General features: G+C 31.3%; 3 protein-coding genes across 3 annotated transcripts; 2 read left to right on the top strand and 1 right to left on the bottom strand.

The window, feature by feature from the left end:
• Positions 1-935: 935 nt before the first annotated feature.
• On the bottom strand, positions 936-11,450 carry LOC110998909. Its single transcript, XM_022267722.2, has 4 exons — positions 11,106-11,450; positions 3,812-3,995; positions 2,991-3,161; positions 936-2,246 (listed from the first exon to the last, which is right to left on the bottom strand). The coding sequence occupies exons 1-4, from the start codon at positions 11,245-11,247 to the stop codon at positions 1,973-1,975; spliced, it is 771 nt and encodes a 256-aa protein (XP_022123414.2). The 5' UTR covers positions 11,248-11,450; the 3' UTR covers positions 936-1,972.
• A 444-nt stretch (positions 11,451-11,894) lies between these two features.
• LOC123689392 lies at positions 11,895-14,370 on the top strand. Its single transcript, XM_045629194.1, has 2 exons — positions 11,895-12,103; positions 13,366-14,370. The coding sequence occupies exons 1-2, from the start codon at positions 12,086-12,088 to the stop codon at positions 13,723-13,725; spliced, it is 378 nt and encodes a 125-aa protein (XP_045485150.1). The 5' UTR covers positions 11,895-12,085; the 3' UTR covers positions 13,726-14,370.
• A 2,530-nt stretch (positions 14,371-16,900) lies between these two features.
• On the top strand, positions 16,901-18,137 carry LOC123689391. The gene is made up of 2 exons (XM_045629193.1): positions 16,901-16,969; positions 17,583-18,137. Exons 1-2 carry the CDS (start codon positions 16,919-16,921, stop codon positions 18,108-18,110), a joined length of 579 nt encoding a protein of 192 aa, XP_045485149.1. The 5' UTR covers positions 16,901-16,918; the 3' UTR covers positions 18,111-18,137.

The raw sequence follows: 18,137 nt of genomic DNA, 5'->3' as shown, positions 1-18,137 counted from the left end.
TCTATAACAAAATATTTTTCATAAGTATCTGTCCTCATTCTAAGATGTTTGCGGTGTAAAATTAAAATTATATTATTCATAATATATTACATACAATTGAGTTTTGAAGTGAAACTTCTTTTGGCGCATGAGCCCAGTAGATAATCATCTATTGGGGCTTTTACCTTAGTAATAATTAATTACAATGAAGTTTCACTTCAGACGTGTGTACAAAACTTACGCACTTTTTTCTGTAGAAAAAGACAGAAGAGTATTTTTCATCCTTATGTGACTTTGTCGAAGGAATAGACAATAACGATAAAAACGAGACTGTTGCTTGGACAATTTATGAGATCACGTTTGGCTATAAAATTTTGAGAAAAGTTTAGAGATTACTTGGGTGATTGTGTCGAATGTACTTTATAATTGGACAAGATTTCTGTCTTTTTACTGACTTCATATTTGGAAACTTTAGTTTCCACTAGTCGTTTAAATTTAAATAAAGACGAGGCTGAATCTGTGGTGAAAATTTAAGAGAAGAAAAAAAGACACTACTGCCGCTACAACCTTTAATCCGGGCCTAGATTTCTGTATTCATGTCGTGATCATTTATTTTTCTTAATAGAACCCACCAATTGGTCTTCTGTCTCTGACACACGACGACTTTTTTGGGTCTAAAGCATGTCGGTTTTCCCACCGCATAAGCGAATGCTGAATGAAAATATACATATACATATTTTAATCCGGGTTCGCAGCCGGGGCTCCAACCTGAGGACTGAGAGTCACACGTTGGCAAACGATGCTCTTGTAAAAGTAGAAAAGTTAAAAGGTAAAGAAGAAAAAGAAATATTTATTAACCACATGTATTAATTACAAAATTAATTAGAAAAATTAAAGGTGAAAAATAAAAACAAATATTTAATGATCATATGTATTATTTACAAAAATAATTAGAAACATAATTATTTACAGACTAATGTTAAAGTATTTGTACAATATAATCGTATGAGAGACGACCATATATTGTTTTTAAACTTGCGATTTTATTATAAAACTACAATAATGGCAACATTTACTCCATTAACGTTAATCTACGTTTAAAAAGCCTTTAAAATTACATTATCATCAATAATATAAATTTCTTATAATTAAAATTCTCGTTAATTAATGGTAACAACTTAACTCTATTTTGTACAGTGCTTTTGAATGAAGCTTAAAATTTAACTTAAATCTTTAACTAGACTAGAATCACAAAATATATTCTGTAACTGCGAGTCCATACAATCGACGCATAATTTTTACGTCCAAAACCTACCCCATTAAGCTATTTACTATAATAATTTCACTATTGATTAACAAGCTAGATCTACGCTTAAACAAACTACCAATAGCGACAGCGATCCGCTGTTCTCTATCCGATTTCATTATAGTTATATCACATCGCAACGCTTTTGGAAGTTAAAGAATACCAGCATGAAAGATTTTAGTTAGTTCGGTTTATTAGTTAACATTAATCTTTATGACTGAGTTGGACCATCCTCTTTAACTTTAGAGATATTCGAGTATTAATTTTGAATGTCTTTGTATTGACAGTTAAAGTATGGACAGAGCCGGTTCTTCTCTGCACAGGCATAACATTTTATCTCTTTTTAATCGGCAGCTCTTGTCTAAGCGACGTGACCAGCAAAGTGTCAATTAATTTTCACCGGTTTTTGCTCAGCACCTCTCTTATGATACAATAGATGCGAGTACAGTTTTGCGGACGATGATTCTTTCAATAGATTCATCTAGTTTTTGAACCACCACGCCATCTTTTGTTTTCTGTGCTACCAACTACAGTTTCTCTTGTTCTCATTGCCTCATCGCACTTTTTATAATGACAGTGTAATGACGATCCAAATCAGTAATTTAATAACATTCTACTAACTAAAGTGTTTAAGGTTTATTTTTATAAAAATATAAACTGCAGTCCCAATACGTATTCTGGATATTCTTAAGGAACGATAAGAATGTTTTGGAGCAACCGAAACGGTGAAGATTTGCAGAGTGGACGGCCAATTGGACACGTGTACTGTCGGACACACATTGCAAAACGTCGGTCACACTCACAGAGTCGACCTGCGCAGCCATTTATGTATGAGTTATGGAAGTTTTCTAAGGCGCATAAGGGTTCGTGGTTGAAGCATGTCCAGTAGTATGGTTGGAAGTAGACTGTGTAGAATGGGCAGTGGATGTTTTCGTAGCATTGGTCGTGAAGTCTGCAGCAGCTAGAGTATATATATTACTATTATAATTTTAGTTTAGAACTGGCCAGTTAGAAACATAGCTAATAAACTTTTTTTGAATTTCAAATTTAGAACTATTAATGGCAAACAAACGTATATTGCATTCATTTATTATTGTGTAAGAGTATAGAAGAGGCCTCTGAGTAAGAACGGGTCCACTGCTTTTCTCAGTGGTTCCATCGGATGCGACGATGTGTAGAGAAGAACGGAGATTACTTCGAAAAACAATAAAAGTATTGGCAAGTTTCTTAATTAAGCCGTTTATCATTTTCTAAACATTTTCAGTGTTACCTAGGTATAAACAATACTATAGTAGGTAGGTATCGACTTCTAAGAGATTTTTTTGTCATATTCAGGCTAAGTAATCTATTCGGTTAAGAAAGTAGAACAATCAGAGTCAAATTAACGAATTTTTAGAACACGGCTCACTCGATTTTAAGTGATACAATGCCAATGCGTTAGCGGCTTTGAGGCTTTGATCAAAATCAGGCCTTTCGGGTAATGTCACGGAGGTTGTAGCTTTATCTATTTTTATATTATATAATCATATATGATTATATAATATATATATATATATTATTTTATATTTACTTTTATTTTATTTGAATAACAACTGGTGTTAAAAGAAAGTTGTGATATATTTTTTGACATAAAAAATTTAATTTTGATTAATTTGTACATATGTAATCTGGGCTAGTGGAAACAATAAATAAAATTGGACCGTACTTGTCAATCCCATCTGCAGGTCTCCCAGATCCTCCTAGTCCGCAGTAGCAGCCGTACCCCTTATAAGCGATAGGGTTGCATCCAGTTGCACAAGTCAACATATTGTATAGATGAGATACACCACGTTTACCCCGATCAGTGCGGTTTGACGATTGTGGGGTATCGATGATCCTGAAAATAGTAAAAATTTAATTCGATAAAAAAATCTGTCGATAGACATGACGTTTAAATTCGCTTTTTTATTGTAATGTTTTCTATTTGGAACACATTAAATTTTTGCGAGCAAATTAATTTGTACTATAAAAATGAATATTTAATTAATGATGATAGTTGTTAACGGCTACAGGCCAAATCAAAATAAATCCTCGTCGGTGATTTGAAAAGACGATCATTTATAATGGCTATTAACAATATTACACTAAAGTACAATTATTATACACGCAAAACAAATATTTATACACCAAACGCGGAGTTATTTGCAAAATGTTTTGAATACATGTAATATTGAAATTATGATTATTATTATACATATATTACAATATATTTATACCAGTATTGTAACCCAGGCCTAAGTCTGGGCCTAAGACATCTGTATGGGTTTCCTAATTATTTGTGTATAATAATTAGGGCATGCTGGTTTCCTCACGATGTTTTCCTTCATAGCGAGAGATGCGCACATAGAAAGACCATTGGGAATATCCGAGGATCGAACCTACGAACTTAGGATGAGAGTGGCACGTTGAACCCACTAAGCCAATAGTGATATTTTAAAGCCACACGCATAACTGTTAGAATTTTACTCATTAATATTAATGACTTACCTGACACCCTTGCGATAATCTGCCTCAGGCACGGAATACCTAAAGGGGTCATGGGTGACTCCAACGAGAAGATTCTTGGTCCTTTGCACATGTACTTTGGCATGCACAGGTCTCGAAGCGTGACGAATTTGCGCATAAGTTGTGCTATTATAAATTTGTTCGTAGGTCAAGCGAGTCGGCCTATCTGGAAGACAAATTTATCTATAAAAAACTAAATATTTATAAACTAACTAAACCAAACTAGATAAAGATACTAGAATAACGCTAGTATATCTTATACTTGTTTATTCTGTACAGACAAATAGGCGATGTCTGACGCATAAAGTCGACAAGCTCGTAAAAGCGGTTTTCCTTCAGTGCAGACTAAGCGATCAGTAGAATTTCCTCCAAAAATCTCCAAAAGTCTGATGTTATACACTTAGGACAGAATCCGAAACGATGCTTACCTCCAACCATGACTTACGTATGTCAAAATTTTTGACATACATGAGTCTGACTGAGTTCTGTCTCGCTTCTGAATCTTTGACACTTATTAACGACTAAATCATATTACATATTTCGAAACTGGAAAGAGATGCGCTAAGATTAGATCATTGCATTACATAAATTGACGTATCATGTAGGTAAATAATGGGGTGATGTAAAGCCATTGAAATATTTTTTTTCACGCACTACATAACATGGACAATCGGATTATTATAGATAGTAAAATGGTACACAGTGAACACAGTAATATGCTACATAAATTAACCTTAACCCATATTTAATATTAATAGAGTGTTTTCGTCTCAAGTAGCCAATGGGTAGTCCAGTAACCTTGGTTACCTTGGATAACCATTGTTACGAATGTTTGTTATAAGTTGGTTTAAGGTTCTATGTAGGGAATCCAGTAAACAGGTCCATCTCGTTAATTTATTTTAATTATTAGAGTACATTTATATTACAGACTAAAACGTTACATATATGCATCTCATTTTATGCATGTTTCTTTATTCAATATTTGTGTGTTATTAATTCCTTAACGTTACACATAATTTTCAAATTTGGATCGAAATCCAATATAACTTTATATGGACCAAATCATCATCATCAAATACATCACTTTTTTACTAATTGAAGCTTCATGTTTTAGAACTAAAATGAAAAAATTTAGTTTAAAATCTATAGCTGTTTTACCTTGTACCTTTAGTGATACATAGAATTAACATGACTGTTCACATACTAATTCTAGTTATAGATTCAAAATTAGGACAAGGGTTATGTATATTTGCCGACTACTGCGAAACTACTAATACTTGAGATGTCAAGTATTAACATAAGCAAATATTACAGCGTTGGTTGACCAATATTGAAAATTAGAACAAATGTCAAGGAAATAAATCGCTTAAGGCATTTTGTCCACAGCTAATATAAACTTTTGTTTGCAACACAGTTGCTGCAATAATAAGCGTAGAACAAATACATATTAATTACGTTAATTTTGGTCTTGCGTTAATTATAACAATAGTTGTTTTTAGATAATTAACCCATATTTAGTTATCTAGGCTAGTAAAAGTATGTTAGTATAGTTAAGACGGTAGGCTGATGAGTTAATAATAGCAGAAAAGACTGGTAGACAATTGGCAAGAATCTATCTGAAAAGGGTTGGAATTTACCCAAGAGGGCGTAGCCACGCTCAAGTAAGATTTTACTACTAACATTTAGCTAACAACAAAACAATACTAACAACATAGGAAATTTGAAATGTAAAAGGCTTTATCTCAAGACTAGATTTTCGCGATAAATTGACTAACAAAAAGATATTTTTATAAGGATCCACACATTCTCTGATAGTTTCATACAACACAGGTTTGAGGAAGAGAAGACATCAACGTTAGATTGGCCATATTAGGCCAAAGTATTCTCCAGACATAACACGTTTAATTGTATATGTTTTACTTTAAATTATATTGCTGTTTTATTTCATGTCACTGTACTGCCAACATACAGGGCATACATAATTAAGAACTATGATTCTATTTGATTTAAACTTGCTACTATGATGACGAAAACACATAATTTTTCATAGTCGTCTTCTTGGCGTAATAATTTAAATATGAAATTTAATTGAACAAATTAAAGTTATTCTATATTACTAATTAACCACATTACGAAGTGATTGCAGTTATTAAAAAAATTACATCATAAAACTGTTTATTTCCCATGTATACAATAGTAATAATAATAAAAACAAAATGACAAATCGAAAAATAAAACAATTTAAAAAAATTCCTTGATCTATAGCAATACTTGTTCGATTACCGAGGAAAACACCAGTCCTGAAGCGGCTGGAAATATCTACCAGGCGCCAGAATAAATCTTAGATGCAAAATTATTTAAAAAAATAGGCATACAATACATGTTCAGCAAAACCATAAATATATCATATCAAAGTATATTATTACTATAGCTTTCACGACAAATTTCTTTCTTTTTTATTTGCGATTAAAATTAGGTGGATCCTGCAAAGAAATCTATGTAAAGAATAAATCAGTTACATTTAACCTTAAACGTGTTACGTATTCGATTAAAACTAAAGCGATGTCAGACAATCTTGTTTTGGCAAGTGAAAGTTTGTATCCGAAATATTTCGTTTACCGGTTGACCGCTGAAGAAAGTCGTTTTTTATGTAACAGCCCAATTTTTAGTGATCATTATACCAAATTATATAGCGTATTATTTTACACTATTTAACATCTGTGTTTTTCTTCACTTTCATTCAAAAATTCTTTAATTATCAAGTGACATTCCGTCACCCTTTAATTACATTCTTAATTTTCATTCATCTTTTTATATATTTAAATAACGTTGGTACGTATTATATATACCAAAGGTTCTGGGTTTGACTACCGAAGAAATGACAATTGTTTAAAAAACCATTGTTTTAAAGTTTATCAAATATGTTTTAGTTTAAGAAATGAGTAAGCGTTGATTCATAAACATTAAAGGAAATTATAACAACGAACCCGATAACGGTAAAAAAATCTCGGCCTACACCCTCTGTCTTCTTTGCCGATGAGTAAGATGCCTACAGGTGCAAGTTGAATGACGTAGAATAAGTGATACCTTGATGATCTTATGTTCCAAAATAAACGTATTTTATTTTATCGATTAATTGACCACTGAGACGGTTAAGATTCGGTAGTTTCAAACGTTATATAAGCTATTAATTAGATACCTGTCGTATTATTAACTAATTTAAAAAATACAGCACATACTATTAATAATACACATAGTGGTAATGACGTGCAACGAGCGATCTTATCACAAATGATGCTTTTCACGTTAGGTCAATTATGAATTCTTATTAAATAATATTTCTCATCAACTTACCTGAATTAATTACTAGATAAGATCTAGATTGGTGCTAGGTATGAATTCCTATATACTTTGCATTTAGAATATGTTTAAATATTTCTATATTTAAACATATTCTATTATTAGATTGCTGTATTCTTACAGCAACCTGTTAAAGTTTTGTCAGTCCATGCATATTGCCTTGAACTTGGTGGCAGAGAATTTAAAATCTCACTGAAATACTATATTAAATATAAACTTTTTTCTATAGAAAGCCTATTGTTACTTGGATGAGTAGCAATTACCTTATTCTTTGATCTGTATTTCCTATGATTTAATATTTTCCTCTTGTTAGTATAATTAGCAATTCAAAACTAAGAGATTTTGATTGATTTCATTTAGTCATACCAAATTTTTTTTTACTTGGGATGCCTGAAAGAGATAGCATGTTAGCGATGCACTATCTATATATAGATGGCATACCTTATAATTTTTGTGTTATTTGTTTTCATTTTAATGTAATAGTAATAAGTATAGCTAAATAAATAATAATTGTGAATATTTTTTGCAAATTTTCAACATAGCATATAAGCCTTTCACAGCGTTTCTCGCGCGATGGTCGCGATTATACAACTTTCACGTAATAACATGTACATTTAAAAGAGAAAATAATTAGACAAGTACATAGATTATAGTGTCGTTTAATTGAGTTTTAATGTATGTTTTTTTTTTAAATAATTGTATGGCCTGGTAACGAGACCTTTAAGCCAAGTCTTATTTTTGGTTACTAATTCACATGTTATAATGTATGTTAAAACTATAGACATAGATAAATCATTTTTTTAATAGAAAAGGCGGAAATCTGGGGTCATTTTATGACTATAGCCACTTAATGTCAAAGGGCTTGTGAGTCCATTGCTGGCCTTTTTAGAATTGGTACGCTCTTTTCTTTACTAACGTAAGTTACATACATAAGTATTAAAAATGTAATAAAATACTTACATTTATAAAATTCTTATATCATTATTAAGTATAGTTTTAAAAAAATCGATTATCTACGATATTCTATTTCTGGTTTTCACCAAAATGACTAAACAGTAACTATACATTTTTGTATATATAAAAACGTGAAGTTTATTAGTACAGGCGGTTTTGAAATCGCTTAATAATATAGAAAATATAAAGAATAGTTGTACTAATAAACTCTGAGGTTCATAATCCATTGTATCTTTTTAATAGAGCTTGCATCTTATAAAAAATTTAATTTCTTTTGCACTTTTGTCACAATTAATACATTAAAAAGCGAAATGAACAAGGTAAAATGTAAAAATACGAATACGAGGTAGAATCAATCACAGAAATTGGTTTTGCCATTAAATTATACGCCTACACCCCACACAATGAATTAATTTCGTTAAAACGATCAAGAATATAACTTATGTAACTGTTATTATTATATTTATTAAATTTTTGGCTCAAGTATTATGTATTAGTCAGTATGTAGTGTTTATTTAGTGTTATTTTGTAAGGGGTTTACGGGCAAATAAAACTTCTCTATTTATTTGAAATAAAACATAAAAATCAGGGACAGGATAACTATTAGATTTAATTCGTGTTTAAATCTGTAAAAATAATATCTTTAGAATATTTCTTACGGAAAGAACCTTAAAAATCTTTTAAGGTTATTTGACAATGAAAACGACGTCTTTATAGGTTCGCTTAGCAAGTTTACAAGGCGACATACTAGGGGTAATAATAATTATTATTATTAATGACTGTCAACTATTAAACCTTGTCAATTGTCAGACCTCGCAACATTGGCAGTTTCGGACTAAATTTACTTAATTATTTAATCATAGTATGCAGCTGACAGTAACGTCATTGCTCCGAAATATTTACGTATTGTTTTTTTACTTTTGAGGAATTTTTGATTGTTCGGCTTTGTGTAAATAATCTTTAGCTGTTCTATTAGTTGACGAAAAGTATCGTCACTAATTATGAAAAACAAATGAATCCGTAATTTTAAGTCATTTCGACGTGTTGGCCTCGATTCTCTGTTTCATCGATTCTGACGTAAACGACAATATACGTGATTACATAGCTTTTTGTTTTCCGAAGAACATGACATAGTAATTTCAGTTGATGGCTTAGGTCCTTATAAGTACTCGTATCATTATAACTTATTATTATATTATTATCTTATAACTTATATTGAACGTCACTGCTCCATAAGAAAAAAAGGATTATTTATTTTAAAATTTGGTAAAGCACTTATGTTTTATTACCGTAAATGAAAATGTCTCAGCCTGACCACTTAGAGATCATCTAAGCCTGGCTTACGTCCAAGATTCAGAAGTTGCCCTGTGTCACACTGCTCAACCTACTGAATTTATAGGAAAGAAACATCGAAGACGATAAGTTACGTCATAAGAGAAATACAACTTTAATGCTTTTTAAGATTCTTAGATCGATACCAAATCCATGTCAATAAAGGTGTAACAAGCGTGGTATAATTAATACGGTTAACTAAGCTAATCGGTTATTTTATTTTATTCATTTACCCATTAACCGGGGGTTTTTGCTCAAAAACCACACTTCCTTACCTTGAAACAAATACAAATAACTTAATACGTAAAAATGTAAGGGTACATAACGCTAACAAGCGGTCTCTTTCAGTGGATAAGGTGCAAGAAGTACCTAACCAAATCTTATAAAAAAATATAGAACCTCAATCTAAACTCAAAAGACAAAAATTATGAAAGTCACAATTAATATGGTCAATAAATATTTATGTAGAAGAGTTTTTAAGTGTTAGGGAGGCAGCCAGCCTTATGGAGTCAGGCAGCCTATTCCACAACTGAATGGAGCAGATTCTAAACGAATTGCCTAAGAAGTATGAGCTGTGAGGTGGAATTTCCAAAACGCATATATTAAAGGAGCGAAACATTACATACACTATACAGGAAGAGGACCTGAATTTGAATTAATTTTTAAGATAAGAGGGAGTTATTGGTTTTTTTTAGGAATCTGCTTAAAATGATTACTCAATAACAACTTATTCTTTTGCGTAATATGTTTTATTGTTTCATAATTAAACAATCGCAATGATCTCGTGGGAAAGCTGGCGTATTATTTGAAAGAATTGTAAATTTATAAAGAAAAATCCGGAAACAAGATTTTCCTTATTTTAAAATGATAGCCGTCTACCAATTTCATTTTTTAAAATCCGTATCCGATAGTGGAAATAGTTCTCGCAATTTTAATTTTGTATTGATGAACTATTATGACATTACAATATTTATTAGCTGTGCGATCTATTTTCTAAAGTATTAAAGTTCAAGGCTATATGTTATAGTAGGTCATACCATTGTATTGCTGTGATGGTAATTGCCTGGTAATAACTGAGATTGACACCTAACCATAGATATCTCATATTATGAGCATACTGGTAGTAAATTCATTTAAGCGTGTTCCATTATGTTTATGCCATGGAAAATTTGTAATAGAGACAATTTAAATATTTAATTTAAGGAACTATAACTGAAGAACTAAACTGAGAAATAGTTTTCTTTTAATGTGTAGCTGTCGTGTAAACGAAAAACAATACGTGCACGCAATAAATTGTTAGTATATTCATCACAATTCGGAGTAAGTTTATTCGTAAAGTGCCAGCGAGAAACAGTATATTATATTTTCTATATAACTGTTGTGTAGAGCAACTATTATATATATATTATAAGTAGAAAATCAAAACAACCTTTTTTTAATAAATAAATAAAATAAATATTAATATGTATTTTTTCAAATGGTTGTGTCATTTATCGTTTCATAAATTAACAGATAAATAAAGATTAAGTCGTTTATTATAACTAACTCAATTCAAACTTAACATAAGTACAATTACACTGACGTAATAGCTTTTATCTTAACAAACAATTGTTCTAATTGTGATAAATACCTGATTGGCTGAATACTGATGGCACGATAAGTAAATAAATAACTAGACCCGCATACAAATTTAGCGCCATAAATCCTCCTATCTTGGTAACATTTACAGCTCTGAAATTAGTTATCACAGAAAATACCACAGATAGCCACATTTTATTTCTTCACTTTATTTTTTTATAAAAACAAATGCACATCGATTATAAAGAAGTTCGCTTCATTTCGCGCCATTTAACCATTTTCTATTTTTAAATTAAAACGTTTTTAAATTAAAATGATATAAAAACTCTTTGTTAAAATAAAAAGGCGCGAAGCCCACTAGACGCATGCGCGACACGAAACGTGCGTACTGCACCACGATTCCCACAGATTTCGATATAAAAATCAAGAGTGATTACGAAATTGTAGCATCTCGAACGTTTTGAAACCATTTTTAATAATTTACACACACACCCATACAATCCATTCACACAATGTTTTGTTATGAACGTAATTTTAAATATATTGCAATTTTATTTAATTATTATTGTATTATAATGCTTTATATACTCAAACTTCTGGTTACGAAACTCACTCATGCTATGCATAAAATTAACAAAATTTGATAATTATTAGCGGTAATGTGGCATTCTTTTAACTTAACTGTGTTTCCAAATAAGACTTTTTGATTTTAAACGCTTTTGTTTGATAGTATATTAACTTTTACCGATAGTATATTTTTTTTTACTTTGATAGTAAATAACTGCAGAATTATACTGCGTTTTGTTTTGCTCCCATTCTGTACTCAGTATTACATTTTACTTCCACATTTTCTCATAAAATATCGTCTCAAATAATCTCGTAAAACCAGTGATTGAAACACCTGATGTAAGTGAAAATATGTTTTATAGTCCAGTCGTCGGTAAAATTTGAATAAACAAAATGGCTCGGTATAACAGGTTTTATTTGCACTGTAAACAATAAAACCTATTTAGATGTCATTTAATTAAGAAAATGACTTTATACTGGGAGGTAAGTATTTTTAAATACTTTATATGGCCAGGTTAAGTTTAAAGATAACAAAAACAATATATTATTCGTAGGAGTTTCCTGTGGGTTCACCTGTACAGTAAATTTCCGCCAAAATTATAGTTACCAGATATTTCAGTCTGTCTTTCTTCTTGACTTAATTATGACTTTTAGATACTATTTACTCTGATTCAAACTGAAGATAAGCCCGGCGTGCCACTGTGACGATAAAACCGATCAAACTGTGGCTTACTTACTTGTTGACTGTCCGACAGGCGACTTTTGAAACAGCCAGATGCGATCTGGAGCTCGGTGGGTTTTCCGGGATGGGCTATTTGGCTTGTTGCTCGAGCACAGATCAGATTTATGTAGCTGGAAAAGTTATGCCACAGAATTGTCAAATATGTCAGACAGGTCTCGCCAGCCCATAAAGAACAGAAGGAAATTTCTGGATGAGTCGTTTCCTGGCGCGAGACGCCAAGTCCACTAGACCTAGTTCAAATAAATAAAGTTCCTTTTTAGAACTTTGGAGATTGGAAACTCCCCACTACTTAGCTGCTCGGCCACAGATTTGCCTGATATATTATATTATATACACAATGGAATATAAAGTTAATACATAAAAAATAAATACATTTTACCCAACCGAATGAATCCTTATCTAAAATTTAAGTGCAAAAAAATCATAGGAGCCTGAGGAAATCGAATAATCGTTAATTATTTATCGATAACGTCATAATAGCTCTTGTGTCATTAAATTACGCTTTGAACGTCGTGCCGTGTTCCGTTTTTAACTATTTTCTTTTTTAATTCTGTTTCTTTTAAGAAGGTTCTATTTAAAATGGCTATTGTCATAGTCAAAATATGTGTTATCTTATTGGTGATGAGATTAAGTATAGCATCGGCAGAAAATAGCACTGATGCAGAAAAAAATACCACGCCTCCTTCGGAAAAGAAATGCCCACCTCTGTGCATAGTTATCCCATTTTATCCTATCCCTACCTATTATTATTATCCATACTATTATCCAACGGTTTGGGTGATCGGCTAGGTTAGATTGAATAAATGTTTTACTAACTATTTGGCCAATTATTTTTAATAATATTAATCGAAATACTTTTGGGATCGAATTTGGCATAAATATGAAGTCCTTTTTTTAATGAAGTTTAAATTAGGTACATTTTTAATACGTCGTTATTATTTTATAATTAATCCCAAAAAAAGATAAATTAAGTTACTTAAATATATATTATATTCAATTTCAGATGCTTCTTCAGATTGTACTTATTACTATCCTGGATGAAGGAACTGCTTATTACCGAGATTGGGGGCCTATTCTGCCCCCATTCACACCTGGCGTGGTTCCTATTCAGACTGAATGTGACGAATCAGGAAGGCCATGTCTTGAGCTGCCAACTAAAAAAATTTGCAAAGAAAAATTTACACAACCTCACTTTCCTTGGCTTCCTCTGCCCTGGTGGTTTTTCTACTGCCAATCACTAATTGCCCCAAAATCGCGCCGCAATGTTATCACTACATCAAGTACGATACATCCATATTTTGCAAAGACGTTGGAGGAGTTTTTAAGGTACCAAAGACAAAGAAAAAGGTTTTCAAAAAAATAGTGCTGGCTGGTTATACATTAAACATATTTATTCTATTTTTAAATCATATTCAGCAGAAAATCAATACTTCACATGTATTCTGATTTATGTAAAGATTTGTGTTTTGTTATGTGATCATTATAATTAGCGATTTTAAATGATATATATTCGAATATAATGGAATTCGTTTTAAATTCAAGACATAACGTCCAGGCTCATAGCTAAGTGTAAATTTGAAAATCGAATTCAATTGTAAGAAAAGATCGCCATAAATTTCCATTTGTATACAAAGGATCACAAATTTACATAACTTTTATATAAGTACACATTTTGCTGCTATTGTTTTTCTATGATATACGATTATCATATAAAAGAGTATAAAAATATCGAATTATCATACAAACTTTTGATAAGCTCAAAAGATACCGCGACTTTGGCCACGTTTTAATATACCGTCAAATATTTCTCCATCAAATGTAACATTAAGCTTTGCTTAAATTTCAGTAGGTACTGTTCCTTGAATGTATTTGTTTAAATAAGCATTAAAAAGAGTTCTTCTATTCGAACAGTATATAAAATGGACCCTAAGTCACCAGAATCTAATCCAGGAAAAATGGAACGAACTGATTTATTCGAAGGCAGCGTCATTAAATCCACATTTCTCGATACTTTAGTATTAAATTAATGAATTAAAATGTATTGAATTCTTCGCATCAAAAATACCATTATTCCGTGTATAAAAAAATTCAGTAATCGTTTTAGTATTTTAATTTTTTTAAATAGAAATATCACAACAGCTTAATTATATTTTTAAATTTAATCAGAAACTCCAACAGAAACATTCAAAATCTTTCTAATAGACGAAGAATAATAGTGGCGAAGAAAGTGCATATAGACTAATTTATTCTTTTGTATTGTACATTTTTAATAACCTACTTCTGAGATAGCTTAAAAGTATAACAAAGCAAATGATTATGAAACTTATATACCAATATATATTATCTGTCTTTTTAGATAGATAAAAAAGATCACATTCTACCTTCTTTATCTATCGAGCACAGATTTATAAACTTATAGGCGAGGTATGTCAAACTTTTTGCGCCTTAGATGGCGTTGTAGCAAAACGCACATGTAATCTTAATCGCCAATTAGTTTGTTAAAATTTTCCAATTAAACCATAAATAAACACTAAAACGCCCATTTAACTATTATAATAGTTTCAAGATTAATCAGTAATAAAATCTTAGTAATCATATTAAACTCATATATTTTTAACTATGAAAACAAAGGTGAATGTTTATTAATCTTTTTCTTAATCATTAAAATAAAATTTGGTTTGTTTTAAAAATTATCTTGTGTGTGTGTTTTAAAATTTCTTTGATTTCTTTTAACTTGACATATATATTTTTCTTTTTCGCCCTAGAATAAATGAGAACCACACATGACCTTGTGAAATACCTTTTAAGAATCTCTATTACATGCGCCAAAACTAATTTACATTACAGGTTAATTTTGTCGGAAAAGTATTTTTTTTCACAGTGGGCTCCGAAAAAGATGATTTGAGAAATTTTTATTTCGTAAAACTTAATATAATTATCTCTTAAAATAATAAGATCTAATCTTAATATATATATTTCTTGTGTGCGTGTGTATGTGACTGAACTCCTCCTAAACGACTGGACCGATTTAGACGAAATTTTTTGTGTGTGTTCAAGGGGATCTGGGAATGGTTTAGATTCACAATTTTGTCCGCTGGACAATGTTTTTTTAATTAATTTTCAATTTATTAGTTGTTGTTGATTTTGGAATGTTTTACATTGGATCCGACAGACGGCGCTACCATCGCAGTGTCAAATATTAAATAATATTCGAATTTTAATTTTAGTCTGTCCCGAAATTTAAAAAAAGTTTTGTTATCATTGTGTTATATCGTGTGTGACCATGTGCTGGATCGTTAGATATTGTCATAACATTTGAATAATAATTTTCATCAAAATGGCTTATTAAAAATTGAAATTTTGAAATTAAAGACGTGTAGACAGGACAACGTCTGTCGGATCCGCTAGTCTTAATATAATAATCTTATAAAAAACGCACAATTAATTATAACACTGCAGGGGTTGAGTTAAGGGACCTTCCGTAGAACAAATTGCATCTGATGATCTCATCTATCCCCTAGTTGCGTTTTATCAACGACTTTTTGACAAAAATATACTTATAATAATAATTAATTGATTGATTCATAAAACAACCGCAAGTATTCTAAGTCTATTTGCTTAACATTAAGAAAAAATATTTAAAAAAATGTACTAAAATTACATTTTTAATAATCTCATATCATGAATTTCTTTAGGTAATCTTACTCTTGCTGTGTCTCCATTCCGCTTTCACCAAAATCTGGAAATCAACTAATAGGGATGTGCCGAGGGTCCATAGACAACAACTGTCATACGTTACATTACCTGACAAAGACTTCTGTCAATTTATGAGGAAAAGCGGGGGAGACTTTCTAGTGCTGCCGTGGTGGCAATACTACTGCGATGAAGAACACGAGCAGGAAATAGGAAAGAAGAATGTTTACTTACCGATGTATAATTCAATTGTAGAACGAATTCAATGGTATCGGCGCCATGGAATTTTCAAACCTGCCAATACTGAACTTAAGGATACTAATAGCAAATTCCTATAAATGGTTTTCTTATTGTTAATTAATACAAATAAGAAAATATTATTCTTATGTTGAGATTTTTAGTTTATAATAAAAAAAACAACAGAGTTTTATTGTAAAAATGTATATTACAAGTAATTTATTCTACTATGGCTGTCAGATCAGGTCATCATGACAGGTTAATTACCATAATTATTCTACTTGTCGTATAACTCAGTAAAACAAAAAAAGAAATCCATAGAATTTTGAAATAATTTTGAAAAACTTTGAATTTCCTGTGATGTCTTTAAGAAGCTAATAGCGCTGCAACGTCTAGGTCTTGTCTTGAGCAATCTTGTGCTTGAGACAGGCCGTAATGTTTTCAGGCATGTTGGTATCGACTGTTGAAGAGTTAGGCGCTCGTAAAAAGATAGATCAGGTGCGGGTTTGGAGGTGTACGTATCCAATTAGCACTGCTCTTAGTATCGCTTTACTAGTATAATTCAGGTTGAAACATTCAAAACAAACACATCGATAACGTTACTCAAACAAGTGCTTTGTTTTTGAATGTTGCAGTTAGTTTCAGTGCTATGCATAAGAATGCAGTTTTTATTTGTGGTACGTGTTACGTAATTGGCTAATAATTTGCTGTTTTTGATTCATTAATTATCTCAAAATATAATTATATATTTAAAGAACGGTACTAGGTTGGCAACTGGCTTCATAAAAGATAGATTTTTAAGCACTTATGGTACTTATGGTTCTTCAATTGGAAATGAATCACTAGATACATAGTCCGCAGTACAACTTCTTGTTACAATAGCTATTCATTAGAATATAAACTTACTTGTAAATTTTGTGATTGAAGAAAACATATTTGTTGGTAGCACAATATTAGCTTTAGAAATTGATCTTGAAAATTAGTTTTATTTAAAAACAATTCGATTTAATTGAAGGATTCGAATTACAATACAACCACGAAAATAAAATCCTTCAAATCAATCTCGTTCTCAAGGCCTATGTGTCATATAATATCATACTATCGTAGTAGTTGTGTGGTACAGATCTGTCCTAGCAGTCCTCTAAAAATATTGCGGCATCGAGAGAAAGAAATCATTATATCACCCTGACGTTATACGCATTTCAAAGCCTTCATCATCAAAGAATTTATACCTTCCTACACAAAGCTTCGTAAAACCGATCTAACTTATCTTACAATGATCTCTTTCAGATAATACTTGCACTCCACTTTACATTAATAGTATGCAAGCGGAAATACAAAGATTCCTCCTCCGAAGAAAGCATAGAAAACGTCCTATATTACCAAGATTGCAAGCATAAACGCGACCAACCAGCGCCATTACAAATGAGGGCCGTTGAACCACCGACAACAAAGAAGCCCCAAGAATGCAAAATGTGTTGCTCTATGTGCTGTGGAGAGGAGTGTCAGCAGTCAAGCACTTGCAACCAACAAAAACCTAAAATGAGACAGCCTCAGTTCACACCAGTGAAAAAACTTGAGCCAGCCCGACCCACCCGGCCGCGCGTATTAAATCAAAACCCATTTTTTGCTAGAAGAGAATTTGGATTAACAAAAGAAAATATTAAGAGCCTTATATCTCAAGATACGGATATAAGAAAGATTTTAAAGGACTTAGTAAGAGTAACAATGCAGAAGGTTGATCTGATGCAGCTATTGAAGGCCAAGCAGACAGACAAGCCGTTGGTGAAAGAGAACGAGTATGAAAATGATTTATAAAGACTCATAGATTAATAAAAGTACACA

The sequence above is a fragment of the Pieris rapae genome, chromosome 8 (assembly GCF_905147795.1).
Source record: "Pieris rapae chromosome 8, ilPieRapa1.1, whole genome shotgun sequence".
Lineage (NCBI taxonomy): Eukaryota > Metazoa > Arthropoda > Insecta > Lepidoptera > Pieridae > Pieris > Pieris rapae.
This window is presented reverse-complemented; position numbering and strand designations above follow the sequence as displayed.